Source organism: Suncus etruscus, chromosome 14 (assembly GCF_024139225.1).
Source record: "Suncus etruscus isolate mSunEtr1 chromosome 14, mSunEtr1.pri.cur, whole genome shotgun sequence".
Lineage (NCBI taxonomy): Eukaryota > Metazoa > Chordata > Mammalia > Eulipotyphla > Soricidae > Suncus > Suncus etruscus.
This window is the reverse complement of record NC_064861.1, coordinates 63566259-63583423: the sequence shown is the minus strand read 5'-3', so window position 1 is coordinate 63583423 and position 17165 is coordinate 63566259. Positions and strand designations below refer to the sequence as shown.

General features: G+C 53.3%; 3 protein-coding genes across 3 annotated transcripts; 2 read left to right on the top strand and 1 right to left on the bottom strand.

The window, feature by feature from the left end:
* Window positions 1-4338: 4338 nt before the first annotated feature.
* Window positions 4339-5373, top strand: CHTF8 (chromosome transmission fidelity factor 8). Its single transcript, XM_049786482.1, has 3 exons — window positions 4339-4395; window positions 4666-4783; window positions 5149-5373. The coding sequence occupies exons 1-3, from the start codon at window positions 4373-4375 to the stop codon at window positions 5371-5373; spliced, it is 366 nt and encodes a 121-aa protein (XP_049642439.1). The 5' UTR covers window positions 4339-4372.
* On the top strand, window positions 5370-7628 carry DERPC (DERPC proline and glycine rich nuclear protein). The gene has a single exon (XM_049786397.1). It carries the CDS (start codon window positions 5370-5372, stop codon window positions 6984-6986), a length of 1617 nt encoding a protein of 538 aa, XP_049642354.1. The 3' UTR covers window positions 6987-7628.
* Window positions 7629-10376: 2748 nt separating this feature from the next.
* Window positions 10377-16912, bottom strand: HAS3 (hyaluronan synthase 3). The gene is made up of 4 exons (XM_049786395.1): window positions 16616-16912; window positions 13691-14326; window positions 12173-12274; window positions 10377-11315 (listed from the first exon to the last, which is right to left on the bottom strand). Exons 2-4 carry the CDS (start codon window positions 14324-14326, stop codon window positions 10392-10394), a joined length of 1662 nt encoding a protein of 553 aa, XP_049642352.1. The 5' UTR covers window positions 16616-16912; the 3' UTR covers window positions 10377-10391.
* Between the last annotated feature and the right edge of the window lie 253 nt (window positions 16913-17165).

Here is a 17165-nt window from a genome sequence, read left to right as displayed (position 1 = left end):
CTGGCAGGCACGGGGGACCATATGGGACACCGGGATTCGAACCAACCACCTTTGGTCCTGGATTGGCTGCTTGCAAGGAAAACGCCGCGCTGTGCTATCTTTCCGGGCCCAAGACAGGCTTTTTATAAGAACTTTTTTAAAACATGAATTTTGTGGGGCTGGTGAGGTGGCACTAGAGGTAAGGTGTCTGCCTTGCAAGAGCTAGCCAAGGAAGGACTGCGGTTCGATCCCCCGGCATCCCATATGGTCCCCCCAAGCCAGGGGCGATTTCTGAGCACTTAGCCAAGAATAACCCCTGAGCATCAAATGGGTGTGGCCCCAAAAACCAAAAATTAAAAAAAATATGAATTTTGTATACTTTTAGAAATATTTTTTAGTTATTGAGGCTTTTTATTTTGAGGCTTTTTTTGTTTGTTTGTTTTGTTTTGGGGCCACACCCGTGACACTCAGGGGTTACTCCTGGCTATGCGCTCAGAAGTCGCTCCTGGCTTGGGGGACCATATGGGACACCGGGGAATCGAACCGCGGTCCATCCAAGGCTAGCGCAGGCAAGGCAGGCACCTTACCTCTAGCACCACCGCCCGGCCCCTATTTTGAGGCTTTTTGATTTAAGACTATACCACACTTCCAGTTATAGTTAGTAATATTATGAAAATGCTAACTTATTTATTTATTTTTGGTTTGGGTCACAACTGGCAGCGCTCAGGGGTTACTCCTGGCTCTATGCTCAGAATTTGTTCCTGGCAGGCTCAGGGAACCATATGGGATAACAGGATTCGAACCACAGTCCTTCTGCATGCAAGGCGAATTTACCTCCATGCTTATCTTTCCGGTCCTGAAATTGCTGATTTATATATCCCATTCTCTTTTTGAGTTTTTATTTCAAGGAGGGGGCATACATGGTCTTCACAATAGTTTTTAAACCAAATAAACTAAGGTGGTAGCCTCATAGTCATTAAATGATTTGGTAGTGATTAAAGGCTAGAATGTGAGTGTGAACCTTTGGTGTTTAGTTTTTTTCTGTTTGTTTGTTTTGGTTTTTGGGTCACATGCCGGAATTTGAACCCTGGTTCTTCTACATACAAGGCAAATGCCTTACCTCCATGCTATCTCTCCGGTCCTGGTGTTTAGTTTTTATGGGGGGAGGGGGACATCCAGCTGCTCAGCACTTACCCTGGCTCTGCTCAGGCATCACTCCTAGAGGAACTCAGGGAGAGAATTTGCTAGATACTAGGCTTGAACCTGTGCAAACCATGTGCAAGGCAAACACTTTAGTGCTTTATTCCTCTAGCTTGCTAATCTTTTTGTTTTTTTATTTGTTTGTTTTATTTTTGGGCCACACCCAGTGACGCTTAGGGGTTACTGCTAGCTATGAACTCAGAAGTCGCTCCTGGCTTGGGGGACCACATGGTACGCCAGGGGATTGAACTGCGGTCCATCCTAGGCTCTCGCTGGCAAGGCAGACACCTTACCTCTAGCGCCACCACACCAGCCCCTAGTCTTTTGGTTTTAATTTGTTACTCAGTCACTTCAGGAAACCTTAGAAGAGTTTTATATTTATTTTTGTTTTTCTTGGGTCACACCTGGCGTTGTTAAGGGGTTACTCCTGGCTCTGCTCTTAGAAATCGCTCCTGGCAGGCTCTAGGGACCATATGGAACACTGAGAATCAAACTGTGGTCCATCCTGAGTTGGCCGTGTGCAAGGCACATGTGTGCTGTGCTATTTCTCTGGCCCTAGATTTTTTTTCGGTAGTGGGGGAGGGAGGAGGAGTCACACCGGCAGTTCTCAGTGGTTACTCCTGGCTGGCTCTATGCTCAGAAATCGCTCTTGGCTGGCTCAGGGGGACCATATGGGATGCTAGGATTCAAACCACCGTCCTTCAACATGCAAGGCAAATGCCCTACCTCCATGCTATCTCTCTGGCCCCTGACCCTAGAATTTACATTTTAAAGGTGCCTTTAATTAATGGCAGTAGTGGGACCACCTCGGATCTGTCAGAAGCTCTCTGCCCTTGGGGCCGGGCGGTGGCGCTGGAGGTAAGGTGCCTGCCTTACCTGTGCTAGCCTAGGAGACAGACCGCGGTTCGATCCCCCGGCGTCCCATATGGTCCCCCAAGCCAGGAGCGACTTCTGAGCGCATAGCCAGGAGTAACCCCTGAGCGTCACCGGGTGTGGCCCAAAAACCAAAAAAAAAAAAAAAAAAAAAAAAAAAAGAAGCTCTCTGCCCTCACTAGCATACCTCCTGTTCTCAGGTAGTACCTCTACCACGGTGACTTATTTAAAGATGCTCTCTTTTTTTTTTTTTTTTTTTTTTTTTGGATTTTGGGCCACACCCAGCGTTGCTCAGGGGTTACTCCTGGCTGTCTGCTCAGAAATAGCTCCTGGCAGGCACGGGGGACCATATGGGACACCAAGATTCGAACCAACCACCTTTGGTCCTGGATCGGCTGCTTACAAGGCAAACGCCACTGTGCTATCTCTCCAGGCCCAAAGATGCTCTCTTGATGACTTTTGCTTTTCCTTGATGCTTGGTTTTATCTTTCGGAAGGGTATTCAATATGTTTGAAGATAAAACTCAGATGAGGTCCTCATGACTTTACCACACACTGGATACATGTGCCATTTGTCAGCAAGATTAACCCTGTCAGTTTTTTTGCAAATTGTAGATGAGCGCCTGTGTCACTGTTGCCAGTGATTAAGGTATCACCATTTTCTGGATACCATCAGGTTCTTAGCAAGAAATGTTAGATGCTGCTTATATTTGAACTTACAGGCCAGTGAATCTGCAAATTCCATGTTTCCAAAATGTCTGGTGTTCAAGTGTGTAGAATTGCTCTGCTTCCAGAAGCATTTCCCTGGACATAAAAGTGAAGATTGCCCGGAGAGATAACATAGCAGTAAGGCGTTTGCCTTAGACGCAGAACGATGGTGGTTCGAATCCCAGCATCCCATATAGTCCCATGAGCCTGCCAGGAGCGATTTCTGAGCATAGAGTCAGGAGTCACCCCTGTGCACTGCTGGGTGTGACCCAAAAACAAAAAAAAAAAGTGAAGATTGTTATATCAAGAAAGAAGTCATTAATGAGACTTTTGCTAAGCTTGAACAGATAGACCCATTAACTTTCAGTTATGTAGTTGGTAAACACTAGTAAACTCTGTTTATTGAGTGGATTTAGCCAGAAGTTTAGATCCCTCACCTCCCATAAAGAACAAGAAGTTCCTTTTGGGGCAGAAATACTGTTAACTTCTAGAATACTACAAACGCCTCCAGGTGGTGCTGTTGTATAAAATGAAATATCTTTTTCTCTAAAGAGGTTCTTTGAGCTTTGAAATAGAACCAGAGTAGTAGACTTGAAGTTTCTTTTACCAAGGAATGTATAAAAATTTAAATAATTCCTTACTTTACTGAGAAATAGAATATCCTTAAAAGCAAATTAAACTGGCCTAGAATATATTGGGGGGGGGGCTAGAGCAATACACGGCTGATCTGGGCTCAATCTCTGGCAATCTGTACTTAGTATTGCCAAGTATGGCCCAAAAGTAAATCCAAGGATATACTTGGTTCAAATTCTGACTAGTATGACAACCCTAATTAAATTTATGATATTAAGGGCCTGGAGAGATAGCATGGAGGCAAGGTGTTTGCCTTTCATGCAGGAGGTCATCGATTCGAATCCTGGGGTCCCATATGGTCCCCCTTGCCTGCCAGGAGCAATTTCTGAGGCTGGAGCCAGAAAAAAAAAAAACCCTGAGTACTGCTGGGTGTGACCCAAAAAACACACAAAAAAAAAAAAAAAAAAAAAGAATGCGATTTGGGGCCGGGCGGTGGCGCTGGAGGTAAGGTGCCTGCCTTACCTGCGCTAGCCTAGGAGACGGACCGCGGTTCGATTCCCCGGCGTCCCATATGGTCCCCCAAGCCAGGATCGACTTCTGAGCGCATAGCCAGGAGTAACCCCTGAGCGTCACCGGGTGTGGCCCAAAAACCAAAAAAAAAAAAAATTTATGATATTAAATGTCCATACTATAGCTAATCCTTAATCTTATGCAAAGTCCTGTGCACAGTCTCAGTTTATTAGATTTTAGGCCAAGACTCACTCCATGGTAGAGCACCTGCCTGCCCACCTTAGTCTAGTATATGCTGTAGATTCCAGAATTTGAGTCCCTGGTGGTGCTGAGTACTACCAGGCTAATCTCCGCTGGGTTTGGGTCAAAAAGGATACATCTTAAGACATTAGGGGAGTGGCCTAACATATCTAAAGTGCTTAGAAAAATGCCTAGCACACAGTGATAATTACTAGTTCTATAATTCTAAATCACTTTTTTTTTTTTTACTCTACAGCTTATTTTCAGTTTCTTTTAAAGATCAAAAGCTCATGGTGCAGATTATTATTTCCAGGTAAGTGCATTTTGCAACCTATTTATTCTGTTGAGTTATTAGAGTCTATGTAGATCTGACATTTTTCTGGAAGACTTGGGGTCCTAGATACATCTTGCACAAACTCTTGTATTTCAGACTCTAGCTCAGTGCCTAGCACTACCTAAATCCTAAATTCCCCCAAGAATTTGTGCCCATATGAGAGTTCCTTTGGACCTTGAATGGTGGTGCAGGACACTATTCATCCTTCACCCCTCAAAAATATTGTAACCGCCAGCCCTTTGCTTGCAGTGCTGGGGCTGGAGGCCTGGCAGAATGGGTGCTGCTGGAGCTACAGGGGGAGATCGAGGCTCGCTACAGCACTGGATTAGCTGGAAACCACCTGGGAGACCTACATTACACCACTGAGGTGAGGGGACTCTTCTTTCCCTGCTTAATGCCTCAGGAAAGCAAGCTACACCAAGGTGGTGCTCCCAGGGCCCCTGAATGAGGACTGCCCTCAGGTTTGTTGTTCAAGGTCTAGCTATTCTGAACTGTCTGCTTGTTCTTACCCCATGTCTGCAGAAATAGGAATTATTTAACTTTGGGGACTCTGGAAGGATTATATATGAAAGTGACCATTTTTCTGGGGTCTAGGAAGAGTGAAAAGGGCACGGGGTGGTGTGACAGTATTGTAACCAGGCCAGGGAGTAGAGGTGCCAGCATTGCTGCCACCTGGGTCTTGTCCTGAACCTTGTCCTGAACCTCAAGCGTCTTGTTCTTGTTCTGCCAAAGGGAATTCCTGTGCTGATTGTGGGGCATCACATCCTGTATGGGAAAATCATCCACCTGGAGAAACCTTTTGCTGTTCTTGTCAAACATACTCCAACGGAGCAGAACTGTGATGAATCTGGCTGCAGTATAGGCACCCAGTACCTGGTGACAGCCCTCATCAAAAACAAGATCCTTTTCAAAACTCGCCCCAAGCCCATTATCACTAACGTCCCCAAGAAAGTATGAAAGAACCCCGGATTTTCCCTAGAGAGCGGCCAACTCCTTGGACTCGTGCTCCCCTGCCACCACGAGGACGGCTTGACAGTTCCCTGGGACTACAGGGGGGTCCTGGTCTGAACACTGGCCACCCACTGGGCATGAACTCGGATCCCTTCCTTATGGCAGCCGGTTCGCTTGGTGGAAATCTGGCCCCATTTCCACGGAACCCATCTCCTTTTCCAACTTCATCAAGCTCCTTGGCTTCAAATTCAGCACCTTTCTCTGCTGGTGCTCGTGACCCAAGCATGGCTTCTTTTCCCAGAGGGATGAATTCCGCTGGCACAGGCGCATTGTCTTTCTCGAGGCCAGGTGGCCTCCTGGGTCCAGGACCAGGGTCAGCACTAAATCCTAGAGCGGGAGCTCTTCAAGGCCCAGGACCTATGTCTAATCCAAGACTAGGTGGCCTCTCTGGGCCTATGTCTAACCCAAGGTCAGGTGGTCTCCTGGGTTCTGGTCCAGATCCTAGAAGTGGGGGTCCTATGGGCCTTGGATCAGGACCCAATTTGAGATCAAGTGGCATGTTGAGTTCTGGGAATGGCCCTCCAAATGCTAGGCCTATTGGTCTGGGCCCTGGACCAAATCCTAATATGAGATTAGGCTTTGGTGGTACCAGTCCTGCCCCAAGGTCAGGTATGTTTCCAGGTTCAGGTCTTGGACCCAATCCAAGGGCAGGTGGCCTAGGCACAGGCCTTGGGCCCAACCCAAGGGCAGGGGGCCTGGCCACAGGCCCTAATATGGACAACAGAGCAGGTGGTCTCTTGGGCACAGGATCAGGTCTTAATTTAAGAATGGCTGGTCCTCAAGGCCTTGATCTCGCCCCAATTCTGAGAGCAGCAGGCCTCTTAGGAACAAATTCAGCTGCTTTCTCACAGGCGTCTGGAAATATGGTCACAAACCCATCTTCCATGGCAAGAGTACCTGGTCCCCTAGGCCCAAACTCTGTGCCTGGTTCTCGGGGAATTGGCCTTTCAGGGCCAAATCCATCTCCCATATCACGGGCTCCTGGCCCCATGGGACCTACTTCAGCTCATTTCTCAAGGCCAGCTGGCCCAATGGGAATAAATACTAATCCTTTCCCAAGAGGGACTGGTCCAGGGGGACTGAACCCAGGTACCTTCTCTCAGTCTTCTGGAACAATGGCTTCAAACCCAGCTACCTTCCAAAGGTCTACTGGCCTCCAGGGCTCCAGTTCAGCAATGTTCCCAAGAGCCTCTGGGCCAGTAGGTCCCAATCCAGCTAATTTCACAAGGGCCGCTGGCTTACAAGGTCCGAGTCCAGCTACCTTCCCTAGGTCTACTGGCCCACTAGGCCCTGGTCAAGTCACTTTCCCCAGGTCAACTCCTGGGCCCCTGGGCTCTTCTCCTGCAGGCCCTCTGGGTATGAATCCCTCGCCTTTTGCAAGACCAACTGGATCCATGGGTCTAAATCAAACTTCCTTTCCAAGGATGAATGGCCCTGTAGGGAAGGCTTTAGTCCCATTTCCTAGAGTGGGGAGCCTCCCTAGCACAAACCCAGCTGCTTTCTCCAGACCAGGGGGTCCAATGTCTGCAATGTACCCAAATGGAATGTTGCCTCCTTAAACACTTTCTCTCCAGGACCACCATGTCTTTTAGGCACCATGGTTCTGGCAGGGTTTGTATTTTAGGTAAAAAATAGATACGGAGCTACAGTCTGAAGTACATAGCTGGGGCTCAGGTTCAAATGAGCCATCTTTTTCCTCTGCTTTCTTGACTCAAAGTGAAATGTTATCTGTAAGGCATGGACTAGGGCAAATGGACGTGATCCTGCCTGGCCTTGTGAGAAAGGATCTCCAGCCTTCCAAAAAGCCTGCTGTGCTTTTGTCTCACAGCTCTCTGCCCTTGTTTCTTACTGGTTTCTTGAATTGTTCTTGTGGACTTTTCCTCAGGGATACATTGGCCTGCAGGTCCCAATTCTTAGTAGTCCCCTGCATACCCCTGGAGAATCAGCTTACTACTGCTTTCTAGAACTGTCACGTTGGTAAATGGACCGTGCTTCAGCAGCTTGGACCTGGTCGTTCTCCACTGCCATATTCTCCCTGGGGGCCTGAACACGACAGCGCGGTGGAATATCACTTCAGAGCACCACCAACTACCTTCCACCCCACTGGCTGGGCCTGCAGCTTTCTTCTCCTGGGACTTCAAAGGAGACCAGAATCGAGGCTCCACTGCTCATCCAGCTCCTTCACTGGTACTCCAATCAAAGAACCTCAAAAAAATTGAAACTGACATGGATGGAAATAGCGGGAGGGGGAGGGGGAGGGGGAGGGGAGAAATCACTGTGCTTTGTTTGGCCTGATGTGAAAGACTGGTTGGTGTTTTCCTGCATTGTAACTTTTCTTACTGTTTCTTTAATAAATGGGATGAGAGGGTCTCTGGTCACTCTTATTTTGTTACTTTTTAGGGCTCAGTTTGGCCAGTTTACATTACCTTCGAGAGAAAATGCCTTCACTTGAGGAAGCAAACTTTGATTTTGGGGGGGGGGGTCCTTTAGCTTTAGCTAGACCTTACTTATCTGCCAGTATTTGCATGAAGGTATTGCCACCACAATACTTCTCCACTCCCCACCTCCCCGTAAAAGTTAAGCCACCTTAGGTATGAAATGTCGTGGTGGGTTGCTGCATTACCCAGATTTAGAGATGGCATCTGCGTTCCACTGGAACTTTACTTTGATAAGACTCTCAAATGCCTCCTTTGCAGGGAGGGAGCTCAGATATGGAGGAAGGACCTCAGCAGTAGCCAGCAGTATGTGAGAATCTTTATTTTGACAAATAAGTGCAGTATAAAAATTGACCTGAAAAAAAAGTAAAAATAAATATGTTTACAAATTACTGTAGAAATAATACAAAAGAGGATTAAAATTCTCAATGAGAAAATAACCAAAATGGTCCAGTTGTATAAAGGCTTTTCCCTTGCACGAAATTGGGGATAAAGCTGAAGACCCAGTTTGGTTTTACTGCTGAAAAAGTACAAAATAACTTAACCAGTCGAGGTCAAATGTTGTGAGCCCATACATGTACCTGCCTACTTCCAGTGTGAGGAGTAGATGACCACAGTGCAAGGCAGAGCTGAGGGTAGGATGGGCAGGAGTTCCTCATCTCAGAGTCCATCCTACATTAACTTTCAAGTAAAAGCTAAAGAAAAGTAAGCCCTTAGTGTGAGGCATAAGCTCTTCAGTTGGCTGACCAGAATTTCTCCATTATAGTGCTCAAAGTAGCTAATTTTTGGTCAGCTGGAAACAAGGAAGGGCCTGGACTAACTGCCTTTAGTAAGTGCTTGCTGCTTCTTCCCAGCCTTCACAAGTCGGGCCAACATCAGCCAGCAGTCTGCAGAAAGGAGAGTGACAGCAGTGGTGAGACTGGAACACCCATGAGTTCAGGGCAGAGGACAGTACCAGGGTTTGGTTTGCCATCAATGTCTCAGCACACATTGCTCTGGGAAGCGCCCCTCCCCACTCACCCCCTCTACCCCAGCAGGTTAGTGGCACCTTGGCTGCTTTGCCCAAGAGCTACAAAGGAAGGAGCTTTGGAAAGAACACGCAAACAAGTGCCACCATCACCCCTGTCTCGAGCTGAGAACAGTCTGGACTGCAGGTTTTTAGAAAGTGGCCTCTGCACTGAAAAGGCAAATGGCCTGAAGTTGTGAGAGAGAGAAAGCAAGAACCTTAGGGTTTATCTTCTGGTTTGGTGTCTGGGTGGTCAAATGCAGCAGTGATTGTCTATAGTTTGGCCGTAAATGCTGTAGAGAAGTCTCTGGAGAATGGATGTTCTCAAAGGTGACCACTTGGGGGACACTGAGAATCTTTCCGCTGCAGGTGATTGTCAAAAATGAGCCTCAAAAGGCGCTCATGCTACTCAGCTGCCAAGGAGTCTCCCAGCAGTTCTTAAGATTGCAGCCAATTTGGTCAGCGGCTCCTGGCAGGTTTTGTCCCATATCCTGAGGGCAGAATCACCTTTGCAGAAGAGCCTATAGAGAACCTAAGCTCTGCCTCAGTTTGCCACTTTGAAATACTTAGGATGACCCAGAGATCGGGACTGGTGACTAGTGTACAACCTTAAAGCCAAGTGAGGAATCTTTTAAATCAGAGCTGAATTTGAGAGGAAATTGGGAATATAGAGATTGAAATATCCAAGACCTCATTTCCTTTTTTGATTGTCAGGGTTCAGTCTTCTAGATTACCAAAACACTTTATCTCTCCACCAAAGCTTGTGGATAAGTACAGAAGTTGGGCCATTTCCAGGCAGAATACATCAGCACAAGGCCTCCATGAACCCAGGCTTTAGCACCCATTTCTGTTCTTCCTGCCAGCTTCCCTTTGTAAGGTTCATATGTTTGCTTAAAAGCAGTTCAGTGCTAATATGCTGCTGGTTTGACTCATCCTTGGAATATTGGGGTGTGGAGTAAGGAGTACACCACATAGTAAAGCACCATTCTTGGACCCTGTTTTCTGAATGCCCAAAGCCCAAGCTACTGGGCCATGTGTGTCAGGCACAATCTTATTGCATTGATAACTAACTACATTGAAGGGACCTGAGCTGGCCCAGATCTCTCAAAGTCTCCCACTGAATGTGTTCAAGTGGGCTAAGAACTCCCTCCTGGCATCACTCCTCACTCATCAAAAGTTGCCACTAAGTTGAACTTATTTTAGCACACTTCTGAGTTCCCTTTTGATTGGGGGGAAGGAGTAGAACCTTTTTCAGAGACTGATGTCTGTGCCAGGGCAGGAAGGTAGGCAGGCAGTATGAAAACACAAGTTTTCTGCCACCCTGAGCTGAGATCAGTGTTGCCTCCTTCAGCAGAACTGCCCAGGCCACTCTACTGTCTGTCACCTTTCTTTACACATCACATTGTCCATTGGACCATAAGAAATGAAAACTCCAAGCCCTCCTCCCTCCCACCCTGTCTTTCTCTTCCTTTCCCTTCCCTCCCTCACCCATTGCACTTTTCCCGCACTCTGTGGGAACTAGTTCATACCTCAGCAAAAGCTAACCTGTACTGCTCTGGTTTCTTGCCACACCTCCGGGCAATGATGGCCAGATACAGCATGAGGAGGGCCACCCAGTAGCAGCCATACAGGATGGCCCCTGAGACGAGGAAGGCCAGCTCTGTCTCACTGAACAGATCCTGGCAGTAAGCTGTATAGGCTAGGCCCCCCAGGAGCACCGCCACCCAGATGGACACTGGGATGAGGCCAATAAAGTTGACCACGATAGTTTTCCGGCCAGAGGTGCCCCAGCCAGACTTGTTGATGGTAGCGATGGCAAAGATCTTGGCAGGCAGAAGGCTGGACATATAGAGAAGGGAGTAGAGGGACATGAAGATCATCTCTGCATTGCCCCGCAGGAAGCAGGCATAGGTAGCCTTGATGATGCCCACCAGCTGCACTGTCAGCAGGAACAGGAGAATGTTCCAGATGCGGCCCCGGTAGAAAAGCTGTATGACTGTGGCAATGAGGAAAAAGGGGAAGAAACCTGTGACCACAGACTCATAGGTCATCCAGAGGTGATGCTTATGAAACCACAGAGAGTTGTAGAGCCACTCGCGGAAATAAGACTTGCTCCAGCGGGTCTGCTGGTTGAGCCACCGAAGGTACTTGGTGGGGGTCTCTGTGAGGCACTTGGAGCGTGCTGTGTACTTAGTCCGGTACCCGAGGCTCAGGACTCGGTTGGTGAGGTGCCGGTCATCCCCAAAGCTGCACTTGCTGCCTAGGAACTTCTGATGATACCAGTCCTCCAGGAACTGCTGGAGGAGGCTATTGCGGTACATGCCTAGGGGCCCACTAATGCACTGCACACAGCCAAAGTAGGACTGGCAGGCCCGCTCCACATTGAAGGCCATCCAGTATCGAACACTGCTCAGGAAGGAGATCCACGAGTCATATTTGTTGAGAATCTGCAAGGGAATTGGAGAGGCTGGGCCCACTCAGACAGACACCAGGACCAGGAGGGCCCCTCCCCTCCAGCCTGGGCCCTGCAGCCCATTGCTCAGATTCCTAGCTGTCCTAGCCCAGCCAGAGTTGGAAATGCTGAGATTCAAAGCAGCCAACCCCACTGCAGGGATTGTCCCACCACTGAAGTTGCCCTTGCAGCAAAGTCGCCTCAATTCCCAGGAGACCATCTGGCGGTGGCAGAGAACTGCAAAGATGTGAGGCAGGCCAGAGCAAGTGCTCTGGGTGTTCCATGTGACACCACACAGACCCCGGAGCTCCCAAGATGGGGTAGCCTCTGAGCACTCCATCCTCCCATAAAAGAATCTGGCCAGGCGGTGGCGCTAGAGGTAAAGTGCCTGCCTTGCCTGCGCTAGCCTTGGATGGTCCCCATATGGTCCCCCAAGCCAGGAGCAACTTTTGAGCGCATAGCCAGGAGTAACCCCTGAGCGTCACCGGGTGTGGCCCAAAAACAAACAAACAAAAAAAAATCTCAAATGACATGTAGTGCCCCTGCCTGGTCCTTCTGAAGCAGAGCTATTCAGGGAGAATCAGGTGCCAGGTGAGTCGGACTGACCCTTCCCACATGGCCCAGGGCACAACACCCTGAGAGCAATGGCTTCCTCGGGGTCCCCTATGCGAGCACTACCACCTTCTCAGATCGTGATGTTCCTCCAGGCAGCTCTCCTACCCTAAAAAGGAGCCCCATTCCCGCCCCCAATGCTGGATTGTCCTGATAACCGCTTTCCAGGTCTGCCCAGCTGGATTGGCGGTGGGCAGAAAGTCCAGCCCTACCCCTCAGGAGGGCCTGGTCACTCCTTACTTGGACGTCTCCACCAACTCCCCCGACTTGGGGATCCTCCTCAAGGACTCGGAGCATCTCAATGGTGCAGGCTGGGTCCAGAACAGTGTCGGAGTCGCACACCTGCAGAGGGAGTGATGTAATAGTCAGCCCGACATAGCCCAGAACTCACCCACACTGCCTCAGAGACACTGCAGTCTCTACAGGACTCACTCTGGCACCAGCAGTAGAATGCACCAACTAGAAGGGGTGAACTGAGTACTTTAGGAAGGGAGGGAGTAGAGAAACCTGAATAGCCTAAGGAATGAGCATCTCTTTTCCATCTCAGGCCACCCCCACCAACCAACCTCCTCTGTTCCCCAGCAGAGTATGGCCACGTTCAGTCCTTGCTATGGAAGCTGGTAGCACAGCCTCCAGACCAGAGAAAATCTTGCCTCAACCCAGGATGGCTCGGGGCTGAATCTGAGGGTCAGTGCCTTCATTGTGTAGAATCAGGACTGTTAGTGGTAGAAACACTAACAGTGATGGAACCACTGGGTGGAGAACTAGTTCCCTGACCCAACAGAGAACACTCCCAGAACAAACTTAAGCTCTGTCCTGCAAAAGCCTCAATCAAGTTCTTTCACCAAAGCTGCTCAGTGAAAGCCCATTAGCCTGCTGGGCTGCCTGCCCCTGCCACCACACCTTAGATGGCTGTCCTTCCCCTCCCTGCTGGAAACCAAGGCACACACACATGAGTAGCCCCTGGGAAATCAGTCTATGCCATACCTCTGGCCTCCCACACTCCCTGCCCTGGCCACCCGCATTCTTCAAGGCTGCTTGATGCTCACTGCAGGAATTTCTTGCTGTGCTGCCTGGGTTTCCCAACTGGCTGGACAGGGAGATGCTGAGGAGGACACAGCCAGAATGCATAGGGCACCTAGAGCCCGGCTGCCCCAGCGGTGCCCAGGCCACAGAACAGCTGGCTCTGGAGAGCAGCTGGTTCGCTGGTCAACTTTAGCACATGGAATGTGTGCAACAAAGGAAGGTACATTTCAGAGCAGGTTTGGGGGATCCTATGTTTTAGGGAGTGGATGCCATGAGTCGCTGTGGCTTGAATATGTGTGAGGGCTCAAGGAAGGACTTTGGTTTAGTCTTTGGGGGCTGGACCTGGCAGTGTTCAGGAGTTACTCCCGTCAGTGTTTGGAAGAACTGTGCATTATCAAGGATTGAAACCAGCCCCCCCACCCCCCTTTCATGCTTTGACCTATCTCACTGGCCCCTCAGTGGTTTTCTCTAAGCCTTCCAAATCCCCAGGAAATTTCAAAGTTCTCTCAATTCAAGATAAACTTGATCCCAATGGTGCCCAGGGGAACATGCAGTGCTGAGTACAGAACCCAGGCCTGGCCGACCACAGCGTCTGAGAGGGAAAGAGAGAGCACCTGTATGCAGTTACTGCTGAAGAGCTACAGAACCAGCCCTGCCCTTAAGAGCGGTTGTGCAGAAGCAAGCTGTGCACCTTGCTCCCCAGGCCCCTCTCCCGGGGCAGTGGACACTCACCTGGATATAGTCCACTGAGTCGCCAAGGGCCTTGAAGGCTGTGTACATGACCTCTCGCTTGCCTCCCCACTTCTGCATGATGCATGAGAAGGTGTGGGCGCGGACCACATCCCGCACACGGTCCATGCCCTCCTGCAGGCTGGCCTCCGTCTCACCCTCCCCTGCCTCATGGAAGTTACTACGCCACACAAAGAAGCCACCTTGCTCGGTGCCTCCGAGCACCTCATGGAATATCTCCAGCATGTAGGCATCGTCCTGGCGGTTGCCATCCACCACCATGACCACCTTGAGGCCTGGGAAGGCGATGCGCTGGGCTGAGCGCAGGCACTTGCGCAGGTAGTCGGGATCCTCCTGGTAGGCAGCGATGCAGAGCGCCACAGAGCACCGCTCAGGGGCTGGCAGTTTGAGGGCCCGGCCAGCTCGACGCATGCGACGGTGTTCCAAGAAGGCAAAGAGGCTCTGGATGAGGAGGTGCAGGCCCAGGATGGCACCATAAAGGCCAAAGGACAGGTAATGCTTCTCCGTGTGGATGAACTGGTAGCCAGTCACATACGCTGCCAAGATGCCCCCCAGCACAGCCAGCGCAAACAGGCTGGTGCCCACCACACGCAGGGCTGTTGTCAGCTGCACCGGCATCTGCAGGGAGAAGGCAGGAGGGGGGTCACAGGGGGGGAAGGGCTGCAGTAGCTGCAGCAGGAGCCCCGCCCCCGCGGGAGGGGAAAGTCACCATTGGTGGGGGACCGGACCACAGCACCCTGGAGCAGGACTGACTACCCTTGAGCCCAGCCTCTGAGGGGGTCTCTCCACCTCTCAGGGGAGTTGACCTCCAGTTCATTCCTCTTCCCACGAGGCTTGTGGTGCTAGATAGCACCTCCAGAGTTAAGGGTACAGGTACAGACCCAAGCAGCACTCATTCCTTACACAGACCCAAGCCAGCGAGCACCCTTGGCAGGGGTGGGGGGAGTTTGGCTGAACTGGAACCAGCCAAGGCCCCCCAACCCTTAGCGATGCTCAGGAGGGTGCCCCCAGGGACCAGGGACGGTCCTGTGGGCAGGGAAGCAGCGCATTGCCCTCTGCAAGGAGAACAGGGGCCCTCAAAACAGAGCGTGGAGGAGGAAAAGAAACAGCAAACAGGGGCACTAGGTGGGGAGAGCAAAATCAGTGAGATAAAGTTTTGTTGGTGGGCTCCGCGCTCCGTACTGGAGGCAGGAAAGAAAGGGGCTTCAAGTGGGGGCTGCTGAGGCCGCAAGGGGGCGGGGCGGGGTGAGGGGGGGACCCAGCGCGGGGCTGCTGCGGGAACGCACCCGCACTGCAGCAGCCCGGGAGGGAGGGAGCTCCGCTCTCCTTCCACCAGGTCCTAGTGCCGCTGGGTCGGGAATCGGAGCGCCTGCCTAGGTGGGCGCCGGCTGTCAGGTCCCCGTCCTGCCCGCAGCTCTCAAGGCTCGGAGGACACCTGCACACGGACGCTGCTTGACTCACCTTTCCAAGCGCCCCGGAGTCTTGCTGCCCCGCGTTTCCACCCTGCGGTGGCTAATTTAGAGTCTCCGGTAGGGCACACGGCCGCGCTTCCAGCACCCAGAGACTCCAGCGGGGCGGCTGGCGGAGAAGAGGGGTGCAGGCTGCGGCCAGCTCAGGACGCTCCGTCCCACCCCTAGGGCGCTTCCCCATCGCCCCTCCCGGCTCCCCGCAGACAATGAGGTCTCACTCGCAAGCCAGCTCCAACTTGGAGCTCCCCGAAGCCGACCCCCATCCCCATCCCCATCCCGGTACACGGACTCGAGCATTCCAGGCGCTCTGGGCCGGGAAGTGCTCTCGGCAGCCTCGGGCGCCCTCCGCCCGCAGGACTCCCAGCGCGCCCCGGCTCCCCGCCTCCTCGCACGCAGAGCGGCGCCGAGGCCCCCAGCATCGCCCACCCCAGGGCTTCCGTGCCGGGAGGACGCGGCGGGCACCCCGGGCTGCCGGGGCGCCGAGGGGCTCGGTCCCCCGCCGCCGAACGGTGCTGGAGCGGCGCCCGCCGGGTGCCCGCACACGGCGCTCGCCGGGCTCCCGGCCCGCCGGGGGAGGCGGCGCCAGCCACACCCACGTGCCGGCTGCCCGAGTCGAGACCCGCGGCCGCTCCCGGGCACCTGGGCGAAGTGTGCCTGCCTGCCTGCAGACAAAGGCGGCTTTCCCGGGGTCGCCGGGCCGAGAGTCCTCCCCGGAGGGTTTGCAGGCGCGACCCTCGCACCGTGCCACCCCGCCCCCGGCCCCGAGGAGGCCCCTCCGCCCAAGACCCCACGTGCGGTCCAGAGCCCAGGGTGCCCGGGTGCCGCCGTGCCCCCTCCCCATAGCCGGCGGGTGGAAGCCCCGGCGCGCGGGGCTCGCGGGCCATCGATGGGGAAAAGCCCAGTCCCTCCCGGCTAGCCCTCCCCCAGCTCCAAGGGCCGAGCCTGGGAGCGCTCCCGAAGGTCCCTCACGATGGCCAGGGAGGCCCTCGCCAGCCGCGGACCTACCTACCTACCTACCCGGGGCTTCGGGGTCAGCAGCCCTCGGGCTGACAGGTGCACCCCCTGCGGGCGCCCCCCACCTCGCGGCGGGAAGCGAACTTGCGCGCGCGGCGGGGTGGGGGGTCCCGGAGCCGGCCAGGGAAGGGGCGCGCGGGCCGGCGGGGACAGGCGGTCGTGGCACGGCTGGCTCGCGGGGGCCCGGACAGGTGCACATAAACCCCGCGACGAGCGTGGGAGAGACCCCGAGCATCCTAGCGCCCCCTCCCCATTCATTCAGCCCCCCAGTCCATTCAGCCCGGCGGCCGCGGTGGCATGAGGAGGAGGTGGAGGAGAGAGGCTGGAGGAAGAAAGGGAGGACGACTGGCTCGGGAAGAGGCTACGGGCACCGCACGCGAACCCCCGCCGGAGGTAGACCCCCACCCAGCCTCGCGCGGCTCACCGTGCCGTCGGCCGCCCGCGCTCCGGGGTTCAGCAGGCCCGCGGCGGCTCCATGCTCCTCCTCCGCCCGCTGCGACTGCCGTGCGCCCGGCACGCCGAGCCGCCTTTAAGTAGCCGGCGCATCCCGGCCGGGAGAGGCGCCCTCCACCGGCCCCGGGGCCCGGAAAGTTGCTAGGAGTGGGGACCTCCCCTCCCCCGAGGGCCGCGAGGGAGCACCGGTTCCCGGCTGGCCCTGGGGAGGACGGCGGTCCCCCCACCTCGGGGCCCAAGAGCTGCGGGGCGCTCGCTGCGCGGCGGGGCTGGTTCCTGGAGCTCAACCTGGCGCTAAGTTTCTGGAACCACCCGCAGGACTCGACCGAAACCGTTTCCTTCGCCCGCTAATCCCCGCGACCCCGCTTGCTGCGCCTAGAAACCATCTACTCACTCACCCTGCCTGGCGGGCGAGTCGCTGGGAAGCTCCCCCACCCCGGCTTCTGCACTGGTTCGCAGTCCCGGGCACCCCCTAAAAACCAGACAGCAGAAGCTTGCAGCCTGCGAAGGAGAGGCGCGGA

Bases quoted from the DNA above. Each gene is read 5' to 3' on its own strand.
- DERPC (XM_049786397.1), top strand. From the start codon at position 5,370: ATGAAAGAACCCCGGATTTTCCCTAGAGAGCGGCCAACTCCTTGGACT.
- CHTF8 (XM_049786482.1), top strand. From the start codon at position 4,373: ATGGTGCAGATTATTATTTCCAG. The intron at 4,396-4,665 runs GTAAGTGCATTT...CTTTGCTTGCAG, and splicing joins GTGCAGATTATTATTTCCAG to TGCTGGGGCTGGAGGCCTGG. The intron at 4,784-5,148 runs GTGAGGGGACTC...GTTCTGCCAAAG, and splicing joins ACCTACATTACACCACTGAG to GGAATTCCTGTGCTGATTGT.
- HAS3 (XM_049786395.1), bottom strand. From the start codon at position 14,326: ATGCCGGTGCAGCTGACAACAGCCCTGCGTGTGGTGGGCACCAGCCTG. The intron at 12,275-13,690 runs GTGAGTGTCCAC...CTCCCTCTGCAG, and splicing joins ACTCAGTGGACTATATCCAG to GTGTGCGACTCCGACACTGT. The intron at 11,316-12,172 runs GTAAGGAGTGAC...ATTCCCTTGCAG, and splicing joins GAGTTGGTGGAGACGTCCAA to ATTCTCAACAAATATGACTC.